The 18,923-nt window shown below is 34.1% G+C and overlaps 2 protein-coding genes across 2 annotated transcripts; both read left to right on the plus strand.

Moving 5' to 3' along the window:
* The first annotated feature begins 2,070 nt into the window (after window positions 1–2,070).
* Window positions 2,071–11,075, plus strand: LOC114752424 (O-fucosyltransferase 9). Its single transcript, XM_028941171.1, has 10 exons — window positions 2,071–2,844; window positions 4,168–4,237; window positions 4,472–4,539; window positions 5,042–5,130; window positions 5,879–6,076; window positions 7,779–7,983; window positions 8,068–8,235; window positions 9,049–9,216; window positions 9,715–9,905; window positions 10,874–11,075. The coding sequence occupies exons 1-10, from the start codon at window positions 2,446–2,448 to the stop codon at window positions 11,034–11,036; spliced, it is 1,719 nt and encodes a 572-aa protein (XP_028797004.1). The 5' UTR covers window positions 2,071–2,445; the 3' UTR covers window positions 11,037–11,075.
* Window positions 11,076–14,954: 3,879 nt separating this feature from the next.
* LOC114752402 (uncharacterized) lies at window positions 14,955–18,916 on the plus strand. The gene is made up of 5 exons (XM_028941158.1): window positions 14,955–15,593; window positions 16,261–16,719; window positions 17,077–17,454; window positions 17,537–17,604; window positions 18,706–18,916. Exons 1-5 carry the CDS (start codon window positions 14,955–14,957, stop codon window positions 18,914–18,916), a joined length of 1,755 nt encoding a protein of 584 aa, XP_028796991.1.
* Window positions 18,917–18,923: the final 7 nt, after the last annotated feature.

Below are 18,923 nucleotides of genomic sequence, written 5' to 3' on the forward strand. Positions count from 1 at the left end.
TTTAGTAAAAACGTGTTTACATTTCTTATAATTAACTAATTTACCTAACTTCTTTAATCTAATCAAATTACTTAAATAGGTTTATATTAAGGACGAGAAGAATATAATCATTATTTGTTAGCAAAAAAAAAAAAATTATTTGTGTGAGATCATAGGCAAAATCCGGGTCTGAGGGGACAAAAGTTGCTTGTCTAATAACTCACACTGTCATTGTATCACAGACTCATGTTTAGAAGCCTTAAGAAAAATGTTTTCCGTCAATTGTGCCACAATAACCCGAGAGGGACACAAATTACTTGTTCCTAATTTTTTTAATTTCTTATTGTAAAAAATAGAAAAAATATCGGATGTATAGGATGCAATTTTATACTCCTAGAAAGATATTGGATTGGATTTTTTTTAAATGTTAAAAATACTTATTAAATTTCAAAATAATAAATAGGTCGTGTTAACTATTTTATAATTAGTCAAAATCTGAAAATTAACTATTTATTATTTTGAAACCCAACAAATACTTTTGTTTTTGGTCATTGTTCTCATTTTTTTTAAAGAAAAATTAATTCGGAGGCGGGAGGGTGGCTTCTCATTTAAGACATCACAAAGCCTGAATTTAGTTAATTAGCAACTTTTCTAAATCATGTCGTAAAAAGTGTGTTGATAACTTTTATCTCCTTTTTCAACTTCTTTTCGTTTTTTAACTTAATTTGCTACTTTTTATTGTTTTACCATACATAAATACATCTAAAGTATTTTTGCACTTTAAAATTCACAGTCTAGTTTTAAAAAAAAATTAACACAGTGAAGACGCATGTTCCCAAATACTCCTCCTGTACTTAATATAAAATCTATTTTATGATGCAAAATTACAAAGTAAGTCTTATATTAAAAATTAGAAGAGCATCAAATAATTCATTTCAAATTCTTTTAAGTATATCTGTCTTTTCTTTTAAAAAATATTAGACCTAATTATTTGATAGATATGGCATGATTTGAGAAAATAGGTGTTTGATTTAAAAGATGCTTGATATAAAATAAAATATGCCATGTAAGTTATAAAAAATAGTAAAATCCATGGTAATTTTGATAAAATAACAAAGAATAAACCACCATTCATGCACCTAATTTTATCCTCAGGCACATTCAATATTTTAATCTTATGCATATTATATCTAATATCTTGATGTTATCTTTTGGATGCATCAAACATTACGATTTTTTTTTAAGTTACACATAGCACTCTAATCTTATCTATGATTTAGAGTGTTGAATGCAATTAAAACAAATAAAATTAGATACATTATAAATAAAATTAGAGTGTTAAATACAGATAAAAGATAAGATTAAAATACTGAATGTTACTTTATCTAATAGTAAATCTATAGAAGTTTAGATTTTAATAGATCAATATCTATAATAAAATTTATGTCTCACTTAAAATTATGTAAAATGTACTCTTCTAGTCACAATTCTAACATGTTTTACTAAATTAAGAAATTTTTTTAAATCTCATTAGTTATATTTTTAAAATTTACTGTTATTTAATATATATGTGTGTGTTCGGAGAAAATAATAGTGTACTGAATAATAAATAAAAGTAAAATTATATATTCATGTAACAAATTTAATGAGATGACTCATATTAAGGATAAGAAATACTCTCTGTATGACAAATGTCTAGTTATACTATATTGATTATATAATTTTTTTTGAATTTTTTTATATTATGGGAATCCCCTCTTGATTTTAAAAATATATAAAATTTTCAAAACAATCTTGATCAAATTAGATGCATTTAGATTTAATTTTCAATATAAAAAACATTATGTGCTCTTGAAAATAAAAAGCTAAGGGAAGTTTTGTACCCTCAAGTCACGACCATGTTATTGGGCTAAAAATGCAATTTTCTGCAAATTTCCATATCAACGTGATTTTGATCTCTCGGAATCAGCAACGGTCGACAATTTCTTTCTATAAAACCGGCACGCCCTTTGCACGCGATCTTCTTTATTGCTCCACTTTCTCCCCCGACATCGCTTTAACTTCGTGCTCATCTTCGTGGATACTATCCCACTCACAGGCTCCCCCACACACACATTCACACGCCTTCTCTCTCTGTCCCTCCCCATCCTCGCTGTGCTCTCTTTTCTGTAAATTTCGCCTCTGCATATTTCTCGTCGTTGTTTGTTTCCCTGGAAAATCTTCTCTTCCGCAGGTTCAGTTCTTTTGAACATCGGTTCATTCCGACCTCGGCTGTGCATTCAATGTTTTATTGAGCGTTAAAAAGCAGCTGACGGGAGAAATTACCGCAATTCTCATTGCGCAATAAAGTACATTTTGCAAAGTAATTTACTTTTTCGAGCTCGGTACCGGATGTTATTGTGAGAATCAGGTGCTGGATCCTGATTTCATTATTGGGATTTCAGCAATTTTGAAGCTTCTTCCGTAATGCATGGGTATAGTCGCTTAGGCGGAGCTAGGAACGGCAGCTCCCCGCCTTCATCACCTCGGTTCCGTCATGGCCGGAGCAAAAGCAATGGCTGGGCGAATGGGTTTGTCGGTGGTGGAATCAGGGGTTCCAAGGAGCGCACACTCGAGAAGTTGCTCTTCGGAATTATGTCGGCGGTTTTCAGAAGGAGGGGCCTGCTTTTGTTTGCGCCCCTGTTGTATATTTCTGGGATGTTGCTGTATATGGGTTCGTTGAACTTTGATGGTGTTAGTATAAAAAATGGGGTTGTTTTTGTTCACAAGCGTTCCCCTCCAGGCTCAGTATATAGAAGTCCACAGGTGTTTGAGAAGCTCTGGCCTTTAATGGAGTCTGAGAGCAGCAATGGAAGTGTGAATGCGGTACGGAACGTTTCTTTATATTTATTGTCATTTTTTCTTTTGATAGTATAATGACAATTCGACACAATCTCGTATTTTGTGTTTCTACGTCCATGAGTTTCTGATTACTACTCTAGTTAATCGTTGAGGATGTAAATGATCACTGATGACAAGAAGGTTTAGCATCGGATTTAGGTTTCCCATTTATACGATAAGCGGGATTGCAATCGTAAGCCAAGGCAGATTTTTGGCGTTGATGAAACGAAGAGGTAACTGACTAACATTCGTTACTAGGCCGGGATGAAATCTTCCCCATGCTAACGCGTGCTTCATACATAATGGACTTTGGACGTACAAACGCCAGTTGTGGACTTGTATAGCTGTTTTCTATCTGAATAGAATTTCCCAAACGGTCGTTTTAGTAGAGAGATTATGAATTGATGATGCTACATCTCACTCTGAATAGATAGGATTGTCCAAAAGATGTCTATGAAATCATGGAATGGGGTAATAGACATAATTTGAAAGTTAAGACATTTAAAAATGGTCATCCAAGGAGATCATTCATGATCAGACTAGTACTTTGCTTTGGTTACAACGTTTCTTGAATAGCTTTAAACAGGCTTGTGCGCGTGGCATTTTGAAGTACTTTGATGAAAAAAAAAAAATAGGTGTCAAGACAAGAGGCACAATTATTTCAAGGGGAAAAAAAAACTGGGGATCATATGGGCCTGAAGTCAAACTGAAGATTGCATTGGCAGTAATGTTCATATGACTGGGGCCAAATATCCAACAGTTTAATCCTACTCACCATTTTAGGTGTCAGCGGTAGGAAGTTCGATTAACAAAATTAGAAATATACATCTAGAAGAATTCACCTTCAGAAACATGTTGGTTGTGGCGATCCACTTCATTTGTTTTTGAATTAATTTTACTCACTTTCATTGGTCTTTAGGACTTCATTGGTCTCCTATTTCTTTTATCTGTCGTGCCCTTGATTACTTCATCCCCTGATATCATCAGATACATGACTGATCTGAACGCTGTACTACGTCTGTGGTTGTGGGGATGGCCATTTAATGTGCTAGTGTAACTTTACCATTATAAGCCATTTTAGAGTAAAAAAGGGGACAAATGGGCTCAATCTGCTGAAATGATTTCAATAATGACTAATCTGTTGTTGAATTGAAAATATATTGTCTTTGTAGTTTTGTAAGTTTTATTAAACGCCTCCTGTGTGTTTAATCATAGGTAGTCAAATATAGGCTGATAGTTTGCTTCTCTTGTTTATTGATGGTTGGTGTTAATTGATGTAAAACCATGAATGAAATGAATATCATGCAGTTGTTTAGAGCATGGAATCTAAAGAGGGAAGGGTGGAGGCCTTGTGCTGATAAAAGTGTTCTCAGAACAGGTATTTTTTTTCCTTAACCAGAATTCCCCTATCCTGGAAACCGGTTTACTTGATATGTCAAGTGAAGTTTTAAAGAAAAATTGATTTTGGAAGTGCAACTATTTTCTTGAAGTTTCTTTGAATTCACTCTTAGATCAGGAACTTGAATAAATTTTTTTCTGGTCCCTTTGTTATCTTTTTTTTTTTTTTTGGAAGGGATTAGCTAACTTCTACCTGTGTGATTTTTTGTCCTAGAATTGCCGGTGTCAAATGGATTTCTTATAGTTGAAGCAAATGGTGGTTTGAATCAACAACGGCTGTCGGTACGTCAGTTAATGAAATCTAACATTTTATTTTTCCTTGAATTTCTTTAAAGTTGCAAAGCTTAGGATTCCAACGTGGGTATGGAATTGTTGGTCGGCAAAACTTAGGTTAGGGGCTGAAAAAATTCACTGTATCCTTCTGTGCATTTTATTTTTTAAAATTTAACTTTAAGATTAACAAACATAGATGAGAAGACAAGTCTCAAAGCAATCCAACAGATAATCCTTTGATACTTCCTTTATAGAGATCATGGTTTCATGGAAGGTGATTGTCTTCAATTATCATTTCCATTGGAAATTGATGCCATTAGTAGTTATGAATTGAGGATTAGTTGCTTGTGGTTCCCCTAGTGATTGATTACTTGGCATCTTGCTCTAAATTATTACGGTGGCAGACTGAAAAATTAATATCTGGCCTTTTTTCCTTGAATTTAGATGGGTCACATTTGTGTATCCTATGTCTGTTTTGTTCTGGCACTTTCTAATATCTTCTTTATCTCAGATATCTGATGCGGTTGCAGTAGCTGGACTGCTAAATGCAACTCTTCTTATTCCAATATTTCACTTTAATAGTGTTTGGCGGGACTCAAGGTAATTCTTTTTGTTGGCTGTATAGCAAAGGTTAACATTAATGTGTTGGCTGTTTGATTCTTCATATTTTACAGCTGTTATATATCTATTGTTTTATCTATATGTGAATTATTGTGATTTATTGTTTCTTTCCAGCACATAATTCACATATTCAAAATCTGGATTTGTAAGGTGGGTCATGTTTTACCATTTTACTTGCTCTAGGTTCATTGTTAGATGATTGGCATTGGGGATAGATCTCACAGAATTTCAAATGCATAAAGATAGTGGTTTTGACTTGTGAAGATGATCATCATTCGTTGATGGGCTCTGGGTACATGTATCAATTTTGGTCTGTTTCATATGTAGGATTATAAATAACGGTCATAGCTTCTCTGAGAATGACAAACCACCTGGAACACACCGAACGGCAAAAGTTAACTTCCAATTGCTGATGCCAATGATAAAGTTAAAATGCTAGCAGCCTCTAGGAAACAATCACCTTATGAAATGATAAAATTAGTTTCCGTTTTTGGCTACAAGCTTTCTCCAATAGCATTTCAACTATTATTTTTTATTTTCTGGTTGGGCATAACTTTTTGATGTCTCAAATCTCAATTGGATCCCTGATCATGTTTCAAACATTATTTGTTTACAATGTTCCCTTATTTGTCCCTCTTGATTCCATGATAACTCATCTGATACTTAATACTGAATTCCTTTACATAGATTAGAACATTAACATATGCTAAATCTTAATGTTTGGCAGCAAATTTGGGGAGATATTCGATGAGGATTTCTTCATAAGTGCACTTCAAAATCATGTGCATGTGGCTAGACAACTTTCAGATGACATACTTCAGCGCTTTGACAATAACATAAGTAACATTATCAATCTTAGAGTTAAAGCTTGGACTAGTCCAGCTCACTATATTCAGAAGGTGCTTCCACAACTTCGAGGAATGGGGTGCGTGGCTTTCTATCTTATTAAATTTCAGGACAACTTGTCTGGTTGGTTTTCAGTTCCTCGAGACAGAAAGTGTTTGAACAATAATAATAAAACTATATTTTGCTATTCCATTAAGCTCAAATTGACCTTCCTTATGTGAGTGTTTTAATTTTAATCAGTTTAAACACTTCTTTTCTGCTTAGAGACTAAGGATGTAAAATGAAATGCCTAATGAACTTTAAGATGGAAATTACAATCTTTTCATTATATTGACAAATTAGAAATGATTTCTTACTTACTCCACCTTTATCCACCACCTTGTGTTTCCAAAGTTTGACCTTAGGTAAAGCCGAACTTATTCAGTTTTGTTTTCCTTCTTTAAATACATCTGTAAGCCAGACTCTTTATATTTGTTTGTTTGGTGAGCTTCTTTGGTCTGTATTGCAATAGACAATAGCATAAACATACTCACTAGAAGCTAAAATTTTTACCCTGAAAACTTCAAAGCAGAGGTAACAGAATGCGTGAAGGTGAGCTTAATTTCAAGTAGTTTGGTGAGAGCTTAGAATGGCGGTGAGCAATAGTAATCCCTAAACCAGCCTCCCTCCCTCTTAGACACTTTGATGGTGGTCATCAACTTCTTCAATGGAAAACCTATATTGATAATCAAAACTGGTATAATTTTTGTTACTTTAAGCGCAGTGTCATATTAGGTTTTTGTGTTAGTTTTCATACAAGGAACAGGTGAAAACTAAGCTCTCACATTTGGCTCATGTTTGGATAATTGGACTTAACTTTGCAAGCTGGATAGAAGCCATTGGATAATGTATGTGTATCATAGTATGATGTGATAAATCATTCTTAGGTTGAACCTGATAGAAGCTTAAGTAGTAAGATATCCAATTTTTGAGATGCTCAATGGGGTACTTTGTCCCGATTGGTATCCATTACACTTGGGTGTCCATCAATTAATATCAAAGTTGGTGGTTAGCAACTTTGTAGAAGACCTACCCGCTGAAGATTTTTTTTGATCAGCAAAAAAAAATTGAGTGCAGTGTCGCAAAATGTTGTCATCAGAACATTGATTCTATAGGGCTGGCCACTGGATGGAAATTGAAGTAGGATGGGACACTTGTATCATAAGTTCAGTAGTGTGAGATGTTTTATGAGGTACTTCAATGGGTTGGTTCTCCATCCCACTCGGTCCTCTTTGGGATTGCTATGATTCAAAGTTTGATTCGATGTGTTCTCCTTTTCTTCCAGCAATCCATGTTGCCAAATGATTGAATCATCTCAACTTGTTAGATTCAATTGGTGAACCTTTCACTTTGGTAATTAATGTGTTTGAAGACTGATATATGGGTCCTTTTCTAAGCCAACCTGACAGCTGACATATGGTTCTTGGGAATTTAAAACTTCAAATTCTTGAGTATCCATGTAATTGTTGACTGTTAGGTTTGATGGTGTTTCTCAACTTTCTGGAACAAATGTAGGATTGCAGGGGGGATTTTGTGTTATAAGCTAACTGATGCATATTATAGAGATTTCCTAAAAGTACATTCAGCCAAAAAGTGCTACAGTTATGGCCCTTTTCTGGATGTTTCTTGTCCACTATTATATTATTATTATTTTTTAACTTCTTTGATAAAACTTGCTATTTATTTAACTTGTCATACTGTCTGTGGCTCATTAGATGACTTTTATTCATTCCTTTTTGCAGAGCTGTTCGCATTGCACCTTTCTCCAACAGATTAGCTCAGAATGTGCCCTCTAAAATCCAAGGACTCAGGTGCTTTGCCAATTTTGAAGCTCTTAGATTTTCAGAACCTATAAGAACACTTGGGGAAAGCATGGTTGAGCGGATGGTCAAATATAGCTCCCAAAGTAAAGGGCAATATGTTTCTGTGCATCTTCGATTTGAGGAGGTTCTATACTAATATCTTTGTATAATTTTCAGTTTGTCAAGTTAAATCTTATATTATTATTGATTGTTCATCTCTCTGTAAAAGGATATGGTTGCATTTTCATGTTGTGAGTATGATGGGGGTGAGGAAGAGAAGCGTGAAATGGATATTGCTCGGGAAAGGAGTTGGCGGGGTAAATTCAGGAGAAAGAATAAAGTAATCAAGCCTGGTGCAAATCGAATCAATGGAAAATGCCCAATGACTCCATTGGAGGTATATCGTTTGAAGAATTTATTTATTTTCTTTGATTTCAAAAACTTAAAAGCCCTTGAGGTTTGTTGTTTTTGTGCTATTGGTGCATCTTATTTGTTGTTTATATTGGTAGTTGAACTGATTACTCTATTGGAAACCACAACCCAAGGAATTTCTTTCGGCTTTAATTAGAATTCCCATGAACTCAGTTATTTAAACATTTTTTTGGTCATTTTAATTGTTTGGCAGTTTAGGATTTGAAAAAATCCTGTGAAATTTATTTGTAAACTGTGAGGCTATAGATTTGCATTTCTTTTAAAGTAATGGATTCACTGGTTTGGTTTACCGAAAAATCTTCAACCTATGCATGCCAAATGCTCTCCCATTTGAAAAAACAGCATAAATAAAAGCCAAGCTTGAACAACCCTTAAAAGAAAAATAGGTAGGATTGAAAATAAAAAATGTCTGCTGAAAAGAAAGTCTATCTTTTCTTCTCTTGGCTAAGCTAAAAACATAATGCATATTCCCATCTCTCTAAATGTTTACAAATGAGAAAAAATAATTATTCTACTTAAAATTAGTATACAAAATAAACCCTATCTTCAATTTTCTTGATCAAGTCAAAAACAATTAAGCTCTCCAATCTCTCTGGAGTTATGTATATGGGCTTTTACAATTGGGCATATGCTACATTTTCCAAGACTAGACTTCTAGTAGGATGTACTACGATGAAATCCCCTTTTAAGCTGTAGCACTTACATAAGTGGATGATTTCTCTGTTGCTTCATAGTTTGTATTTTCACAGCTTAGCATTTTTTTTTTTTGATGTTTTAGGTGGGGATGATGCTTAGGGGCATGGGTTTTGATAATACGACCACAGTATATGTTGCAGCAGGAAAGATTTATAAAGAGCAAAAGTTTATGGCGCCCCTTAAAAAAATGTTTCCGCTATTACAAACCAAGGATACACTGGCTACTCCAGAAGAGCTTGCTCCATTCATGGTATTGAGTAATTGGACTGGATATGCTTATGTAAATACCTAATAAAGGACTCACATGTGGTTTGGCCCTCCCTTCGGGTTTAAAATATTTATTCTTCTTCCCCATCATTTTTTTCCATTTCCACATTACCATCTCTATCTTTTATTTCGGTCTTCATTTTTATTGGGATAATCAAGTGTCAGAATAATGAGTGTTTGGTTTCGTATATCACATAAATAAAAATGCCCATTTAATCCTCGTAATAATCTCAGGAACACTGGAAAGTGTCAAAGTTTATCATGCTTTCAAATAGTGAAGGTATACCTTGTGTTAGCTTTCTTAAAGTGAGACCAAATTATTGGTTGGTTCAGTGAAAGGGAATGAATTGTGATGTTGAATAGTTTTCCAATGGGGCAAATTGTTTTGGGGCCAATCCACAAGAGGGTAAACTAGATTTTACTGAAGTTAAGAATGTCTCTGGGAGCAAGTTAATTATTCTAACTCGTGTTTCTGGCTTAGGGCCACTCATCTAGGTTGGCTGCACTTGATTACACGGTCTGCCTTCATAGTGAAGTCTTCGTTACAACTCAGGGTGGAAACTTTCCACATTTCTTGATGGGTCACAGGCGATATATGTTTGGTGGCCATGCAAAAACGATTAGACCAGATAAGAGAAGATTGGCTCTATTATTTGACAACCCCAACATAAGGTGCAATTTCTGTTCTCTTCCATGCTTTTCATCTGATTTACAACTTTTCATTCATCACGGTAAGGAATATTTTTGCGTTGAGAACAATAAATGCAAACTCTATAGGTAAACTATTATACCAGTCGTCTCAAGGTTATGTGATTGACTGCATATAGACATAATAGGTTCAGTTTCGTTGGAAACATCTGAGTGCTTCTATCCTATTTGAGCAGGGAAAAAACACAATAGGTGTAGACTGCTTTTAAGTAGCCAGAACCTTGTAAGTTTAAATATTACCCCTTGGAAAATTGGTGGGTGGCAGTACTTGGAATGCACTTTATGCAAGAAAATAAAGGGGGAGTTGATGGAGAAAGAGGGAGGGAGTAACAGAAAAGGTCAGAAAGATCTGACGACGGACTGAGGAACAGAGAGAAATCCGAGAGGGAGGAACAAATGGCATGAGAGAGAGAGAGAACAGAGTTCTAAAACTGCATTTTCTTTTTGAATCCGAAGTCCCATTGTAAGGGCTCTATACTGTGCCCAATAGCTCCTAATAGAGTAACTTTTAATAAAAACCTAAATAAAATAGGGAAAATTGGGGATAAATGCCGATTTGAAAATTAATGGGGGAATGGTCTCTAGGAAAAGGTGAAGCTATGAGGTCCTATAGGCGAAATAACAATATGAAATGACCACTTTGTTCTTTGTGCAGCCCATCTTCTCTATGTGCAAGCTAGTTCCCTTCCTGCAATTTATCTTCCTTTTGTGCAACTTATTTTTCTTTGCGTGCAATTCATCTTCCCTTTATACAACTTCTCTATATGCAAAATTACATTTTGTGCAATTTATTTTTCTTTTTACGCAACTTATCTTCCATCTTTACTAAAAGCACATTTTGATAGCAATAATAGGTGATATACTTTCCAGATTCATTACTGTGTGGGCGTAAGTTCAAAATTTAATTTTTACTACTAATACTGATTCTGCAGTTGGAAAGTATTTAAGCAACAAGTGAAAGAGATGCTTCGCCGCAGTGATCAGAAGGGAATTGAGATGAAAAAGCCAGGTGGTTCACTCTACAATTTTCCCATGCCGGATTGCATGTGTAAACAGGCAGAAGCTAGAAACGAAAGTGTCAATACACAAGCATAGAAGAAACTAAGGAAGTAAGGTTTTAGTCCTCCTTAAGAATACGAATATCTCAATACCTGTAATTTAACTTATATAATTAAGTGGTGAAATTGAGAAAACATTCTTTAATTTAAGTTAGGCAAAGCTAATAGGTTTTGATTTCCCCTTTATTATTTGTCCTCTGATTCATAGGTGAAAATTAACAGTTCAAATCACATTTCATTGTACATTATGATAATTGTAGACTGTGGACAGACTTTAAACTGACCATCAGTATTCATTATTTGGTGACAAGTGATGTTTGGTTAAACTTGATTTAGTGGAAGTGAATCATTCAGCATGTGCTGAACAAGATTGGCTCTTTCTGTCTTGTAATCTTTGTTTACTTTGTCCTAACTTAGTAGCAGGCGGCGAAATAATCATGAACCTCTGTGGGCAGCACACGCATTCTGTGACTCAGACCCCTGTTGTAGTGTAAACTACACTATGAGAGAGTCTTATATTTAGGAGTGGAGGAGTACTAAAAATTGGATTAGTCATTTAAGTTAGTTGAAATAAGGTGGACTCAATCATGAATAAAATAATACAACTTAATTGTATATTAAAAGTATTCATTCATAAATACCTCTAAAAAGAGTAATATTTAAATTAAAAAAGTATTAATTCACATGTGAATAGAATAATTTTGTATAAATCAATCATAATCTAATAAAACAGGTACTAAAATATAAATATGATAGATTGTTATTTTTTTAACCTAATGTTTTGACAAGCTGGTCCGACTTGATCAATTTGTCTAAAACTTTTGACTATACCAAGGGATTAGTTAACTGATTTATTGTTTTGACAAAGTCATTCAGATCAGATTTTAATATTATGATATATCATATTGATATTCATCTTTCGCTTAGGAGGGTTGGGGCACCCAAGGTGGGACAAATTATTAATTATAATAATATTTTATATTAATTATAAAATGAAATTCTGATTAAATTAAATATGAAATTAATATAATTAAATATTTAAATATTAATTAAACTTTTAAACTATAAACTTATAAACTAATTATTAATTGTTATTAATTAAAATAACAAAACTTGAATTTAAATCCAAAAATGAAAAGAAAAAATCTTACGATACTCTATACTACTCCCTCCGTTCCTTATTATAAGAGACAAATAACCAAATTACGTTAATCAAAAAAACAGTTAAAATTAGTTGAGGATAATTAATGTGTAAAAAGTATAATATTTTTTCCAATAATGCCCCCATTAATAAGGAGAGAGTATGAGAGAAACAATTAAATTATTAAAAGAAAGAGAAGTGGGAGGGAGAGAGAGTATGAGTTGGAGACAAAATAAATAGGGGTAAAATAGGAAATCAATACAAAAAAATAGAGACAACTTTTAAGTGTCTCTTATATATAGGAACATGCTATAAGCATCAAATGTCTTTTATAATAAGGAACGGAGGGAGTACTAATTAAGATAAAGATATTGATCATTAATAAACATATAATTGATTGTTGAGAAACATAATATATTTAATAAATAGATTGAAATATATTCTATTAATCCTTATCTTCAAATTGTTATGCTCTTTATGTCCTAGAATATTAAAGAAATGAAATATTTATTTGAAATTCTATATTCTTTTGTATATTCATGCTCATTATGTTATCAGCACCTTGGCCGCCACTTGGTAAAGTGTGAATCTTTATGACTGGCCACCGTTTGTGGAGCACTCATTGGCGTATTAAAGGTAATGTCTTTTGTGTTGTCTATTAGACTATTACGATATTATTGTAATCATTACTACCTCCGGTCCTTAATATAAGACTTCATTTGACTTTTTGTTTGGTCCTAATTATAAGACCCCAATCCATTTTTTCTCTCATATTTATGCATTTTTTTCTAAGATAACCCTTCTAATAATGATAGTTTTAGCCAATACACTTAATTAGCAATGATATTTTAGGAATGACAACACTTATTTATTACAAATAACTAACTTAACATACTTTCTTAATCTCCTTAAATAAGTCAACTAGGTTTTATAATTAGGACCGGAGGTAGTATTTAACAATAATTATCAGCTTTGCCTCCTTTTTCTTTCTAAATTTCTCCCTTTGCTAAAGGATGCAAACAAAAGTGAACATTTATGACTTCATGTGAAAGGGTTTCTGTGTTTAGCACCAAGCTTGAGGGACACAAACGAGAAACACGTACGTGGCATGCGGATGATGTCATTTAGAGTAAATTATATTTTTTTTTAATGTTTTAAATTACTATATTTACAAGTTCTATCAAATTTGATTGGGTAAATATAATTTTTGATTTTTGAAATTTGGATTCATTTTAATTTTAATTCTTTAAATTGCAAATTCGTGATTGTAGTCCTTGGAATTTATTTTTAAAAAAAAAGTTATTTCCTGGACATGGAATGATGTTCAAACTTCAAACCTGATGAAGAGTTGTAAATGGTGCTACAATGATAACATGGACTTACCAGATGACACGTAGCTGGATGGTTAAAAAAAAAATGGAACGTAGAGAAAGGTCATTAGGATGCAACGTATTAAATGGTAACCCAATTTTTTTATGCCTAGTCATTAAAAATTTTATTTTTTTCCCATACGACCTAGGTTGACTTGTCATTGCGAATGACACGTCCAATTTTAGTATGGGCAAAAAAAAAAAAAAGAGAGTCTAGTTTTGGCAATATGTGTGACTTGTCCTAGGATTCGAAGATGGCATATTTTTGTAAATAATAAAAATTGTATGCTAATGACACGTGGCTATAAGACACAGAACATTTATGGAATGATAAGGATGTGGCGTGGAGAATAATTTCTCCCATGCTTTCGTTTATAATAAAGCTTTTGCAAAAGACAGTTTGATAATAATATCTTTTGACCCGCACGAGACAGCGGAACCTACTCCCAACGTTCCTGACAGCACGGTCCTGTGCTTCCGCTTTTTCTTCCATGGTTGCTTTTCTTTGACTTATTTTCCTCAAAACAAAAAACAAAATTGTATCACTAATTAGGATAAAGTAACATCCATAATGCTATTTTCTTAATTTCAAGATCCGTTTAGTATTTGATATTACTCTATTTTTTTATATGTTTATAATACTTTAATTTTATTTATTGGATATTCAACACCCTAAATTATAAATAAAATTAAATCACTAGATCAAACTGAAAAATAACATAAGGATATTACATGTATCAGAAAAATAAAATCAATATATTACATGCATTGTAAATAAAATTAGAGTATTAGACGTATTTGAAAAATAATATTATTGGATGCTACTTTATTCTTTTACTTGGACCAGAATAAGGCATGGAGATTTTATACATATTATTTATTTTATGATAAATTCAGTAATATGTTAGAATTTGTTTATTTTGATTCAATTAAAAAGTATATTAAATAAATAAATCTAATTACTCAAAAATTTTTCCTTTTCCCTATTCTAATCTGTGTCTACATATTTCTAAAATTTTATACATATTGCAATGTTATTAAATTATTAATAATATAATTTTCTGAGCCTATTTAGTCTAAAAGTTTTAACCTAAAATTTTCATTAAATCAACATATCTTTTCATTAAAAAATAATATTATTCTAAGAAATATGAGTTTGTTAATTTATTGTTTATCTTTTATGCGAAATTTTTTTGTAATTTTTTATTTCTCCAATTTTTGATGTATTTTGTAAATTATAATAAGGTTTAAAATGTATGGGTTACATGACTAATTTAGATAGAATTAAAAAATTCAAATAATTCTCTCTGTTTTTTTTTTTTTTTTGGGGTCCCGTGTACTTCAATTTTTTTCAATTCCTCCCCAGGGGCAAAGCTACAGAAGAAGCCGCTTCGCCTTCCCGCGCGCCTTCAGTGGGTGACACTGCTCAGACTCAGACGAACCAATGCAGACATTGCTTCGCCTTTCTTCTTCTGTCCACATTCCCTCCATTGCGGCCACCTCCATGCCTTCTCTTCTTCTCTCCAAGAACCCCTCAACCCACTTGTTTTCTCTTTCTTCGCTCTCGCATTATTATTCCCCACATTTTCACACCATGCCTTCTTCCGTACGGCTTTCTCATTCCCTGGTGTTCTCGCTTACCAAGAAGCCCTTCCCTGTGAACTCTCCTATTTCATCTCGCTACTTCACCACTTTGGCGGGTTCAGGAAGTTTTGGTGCTTGTAGGTGCGTGGTTGATGATAGTATGAGAGACATTACGCAAGCAAGAGCCTGGGTTCTGCTTAAAGACGGTATAAAGGGGACACGAACTTGGTCTTCTCTTTCTTCTGATGTTGGTGAGAGTACGAGGAGTTCGGAGAAGTGTGGTAATGGGGATACTGAAGAAGTGTGTTGTGGTTCAGTGGCTTCTGAGGAGAAGCCCTTGAGATTAAATAGGCGACAGAAGGGTTTATCCAGTAGCTTTGAGGCGTCACTAAATCCTGATTTACTGACTGTTCCAGGCGTGGGTCCGAGAAATTTGAGAAAGCTTGTAAGGAAAGGGATTGCTGGGGTTGTTGAGCTCAAGAAACTTTACAAAGACAAGGTATAAATTTGTCTATGTTGCTGTCATTGCGCTTTGTACACCTGCAGCCTGATCATGGTTCATCACTGGATGCCTCATCTCTTGCAATGATAAATCATGCCTGGATAGTCTTGTTGCTTTATTATGTCATATTTTGAGTATATCTGAGCTTCGTTTAGTATTTTCAGTACAATTATTTATCATCCAAGTTCCAACTTCATTTCTAATTCAAGTTATTTTGATAACAAAACTCTTACTTGTCTGATTGACTAGCATATATGATTTGTCTAAGTTCAGTTATCTTATTCCTATATACTCAAGTGTGTCTGAACTCTTTGATCTCAAAAGCTTGAACCGCTAGAAGAAGGGTGAGGAGTGGATTTATTATCTATAACAAATAGGAACGATGTTCACTACGCATGGCACATTTGATTTTGCTGCACTTTAGTCCGCCTATGAAGACTCCAGTGCTTCTAGGAATCTAAAATTAGCTTCTAGCCAATTTACACCTATTTCTTAAAATTCCTAGGCTGTTCATCAAGCTGAATTGCCATAAAAGAAAGATAGCAGGGTCAGCATTGTATAAAAGGAAGAAGTATTGCACCTTAGGTGTCACATCACCTTTTTTTTTTTTTTTTTGAGGTTAAGGTTAAATTTTTACCTGGTTCTTTTTTTTCTTTTTTGGCAGTTCTTTGGAAAATCTAGTGATAAGATGGTTGAATATCTTCAGAGTTCTGTGGGAATCATCCACAGGAACCATGCTGAAAGTATAACAACCTACATCAAAAAGAGTGTGGATGAAGAGTTGGATGATACCTCTTCCTTGCAGCTTCCACAAAAGAAACAGATTACATTCTGTGTTGAGGGAAATATCAGTGTTGGGAAGACTACTTTCCTTCAGAGAATAGCTAATGAAACAATTGAATTGCGTGACCTTGTTGAGGTGGTTCCTGAACCCATTAACAAGTGGCAGGATGTTGGAGCTGATCACTTCAATATTTTGGATGCTTTCTATGCTGAGCCCCAACGGTATGCTTACACATTTCAGAACTATGTATTTGTTACCAGGGTTATGCAGGAAAGAGAGTCATCTGGTGGAATGAAGCCTCTTCGATTAATGGAGAGGAGTGTTTTTAGTGACAGAATGGTGAGAATTCAATGCTTTGGTATTGTTCTCCTTATTTAGTAAGTTGGTGTTAAATTACCTTGTTAACAAAGCTTCTCCTGAATTCATGTTTTCCTCCCTTGCTTCTTTTATTATGGGGTTTCTTACCCTCACATTTTATATATTTTTCAGAAGAACTGCTTTTAACATGCATTGGTTAGAGTTTTTTAGTGATTGCAAGTGATGGTTTGGCAGCATGTGTTTGTTTCTTTTTCTCATTTGTCCAATTCAAGAGGGGAAACATTGGCCCCAAAAAAAAAAATCAAGGGGGGAAAAAAACCCTGCTTTGAGAGATTCAACACTAGTGTATTCTTATGACATCTTGAATGTTGCATAAAGGTCTTTGTACGAGCTGTTCATGAGGCTAAGTGGATGAATGAGATGGAGATTAGTATTTATGACTCGTGGTTCGATCCTGTTGTGTCTTGCTTGCCTGGACTTATTCCTGATGGTTTTATCTATCTTAGGGCAAGTCCTGATACTTGCCATAAGAGAATGAGGTTGAGGAGGAGGGAAGAGGAAGGTGGAGTCACATTGGACTATCTCCGTGACCTCCATGAAAAGCATGAAAGCTGGTTATACCCCTTCCAAAGCGGCAGTCGTGAAGTGTTATCTGTGAGTAAGTTGCCTCTGCATGTCGACAATTCCTTGCATCCTGCTATAAGGGAGCGTGTGTTTTATCTGGAGGGTGATCGTATGCATTCAAGCCTTCAGAAGGTATTATCTTTTTGATATCGATGTGTTAACTTTATTATCCGTTATTTAGTAGTATGGCTTGAGAATTTTTTATAACAAGCAGGTTCCTGCATTAATTCTGGACTGCGAACCCAATATTGATTTCAGCAGAGACATTGAGGCAAAAAGACAGTAAGCTATCTATCTCTTGCTCAGATAGCATTGAACATGGACTAAACTTGGTTCTGTGAGATGTCTACTTACCCACGTGATTTTTCTATTGCGCTTGATTATTTCTTTTCTAGTTTCGGCTAATTAAAGTTGCAAATTGGGTTTGCTAAATTTCATGGTAAAGCAATGATTTAATAAATAATGAGGCGTGCAAAACAATTCTGGCCTACTGCTCCATTATTAATACTGAAACTGTACAGATAAGTGGCCAAACTATATGCTAGTCTCTATATAATCTCTAATAAAGGGTTGTTATTCATATCGATAATTATATCCTTTTTCTCTTGATAAGGTGTTTAATCTCTAATAAAGTCGTCTGCTTAATGTGCTTCACACGTGGCGCAATCTAGTGAATGAGAGGCAATTTTGCCTCCCCCACCACTGTTAGAAATAAGAATTCTCTAGGGAACCACGACCATTTACACCCTTTTTTGTTACGCGACCCATTTACACCCTTGGAAAGTAATAATCCGTTTGTTTTTAACTTTCTGCAGCATTATTGAATTAATCCTTACTTATATAATTTTACCTCTTTTTTTTTTTTTCTCGTTTCTTGTCTACATTCTTATGTTGAACGATTTGTTCATGAAACTTTAAGGTGACTTCATTTGGACAGTCTTCTAATGAGTCTTACTGAATTGTCACTACCTAAAATTGGTGACGGTAAGTTTAAGTTTCATGGGACTTGGGTTAAGCAGTGTAATATATGTTTGTATTAGGTTCTTGCTGATAGTGTGGTTTATCTCTGATACTTGCTGATGATGGTATTCCTTGGCTGCAGTTAGATAGGATTTTTTTTTTTTTTAATATGACAATTTCATATAATCATTACTTCAATTTAGGGACTGGAAAGTTTTTAGAACTTTTCTTCAACTGGCTTAGTGATCGGAATTAGAACCAAGATAAAAAGTGTCTTCGTTTTTCTTGATCATTAAAAATCTTGGTTTCCTGGTATGGCATTTTTTTTTTAAGTATCATTAATGAAACAAACCAACATGCAAGAACATATTCGTACGTCTATCATGACCTTGTGCATTTGAATTTTTTTGTTATGCTGTGTAGTTATGCTCATCAAGTTGCAGAGTTCTTTGAATTTGTAAAGAAGAAGAAAGAAGCTCCATTGGATGAAGCTGGCCAAGGGGAGAAACACAGCCAGCCACAGATGCTGCAACCCCATAAAGATGGCCTGTGGCTACCAGGCCGAGCACAATTTCCTTCATCGGCCCTGAGTCCACTGGACTTCCGGCCTGCAAGCTACGCAGGTCATGTCTAGCTTGTTT

This window comes from Neltuma alba, unplaced genomic scaffold (genome assembly GCF_004799145.2).
Source record: "Neltuma alba isolate B1F8T4 unplaced genomic scaffold, ASM479914v2 tig00001162_pilon, whole genome shotgun sequence".
Classification (NCBI taxonomy): domain Eukaryota; kingdom Viridiplantae; phylum Streptophyta; class Magnoliopsida; order Fabales; family Fabaceae; genus Neltuma; species Neltuma alba.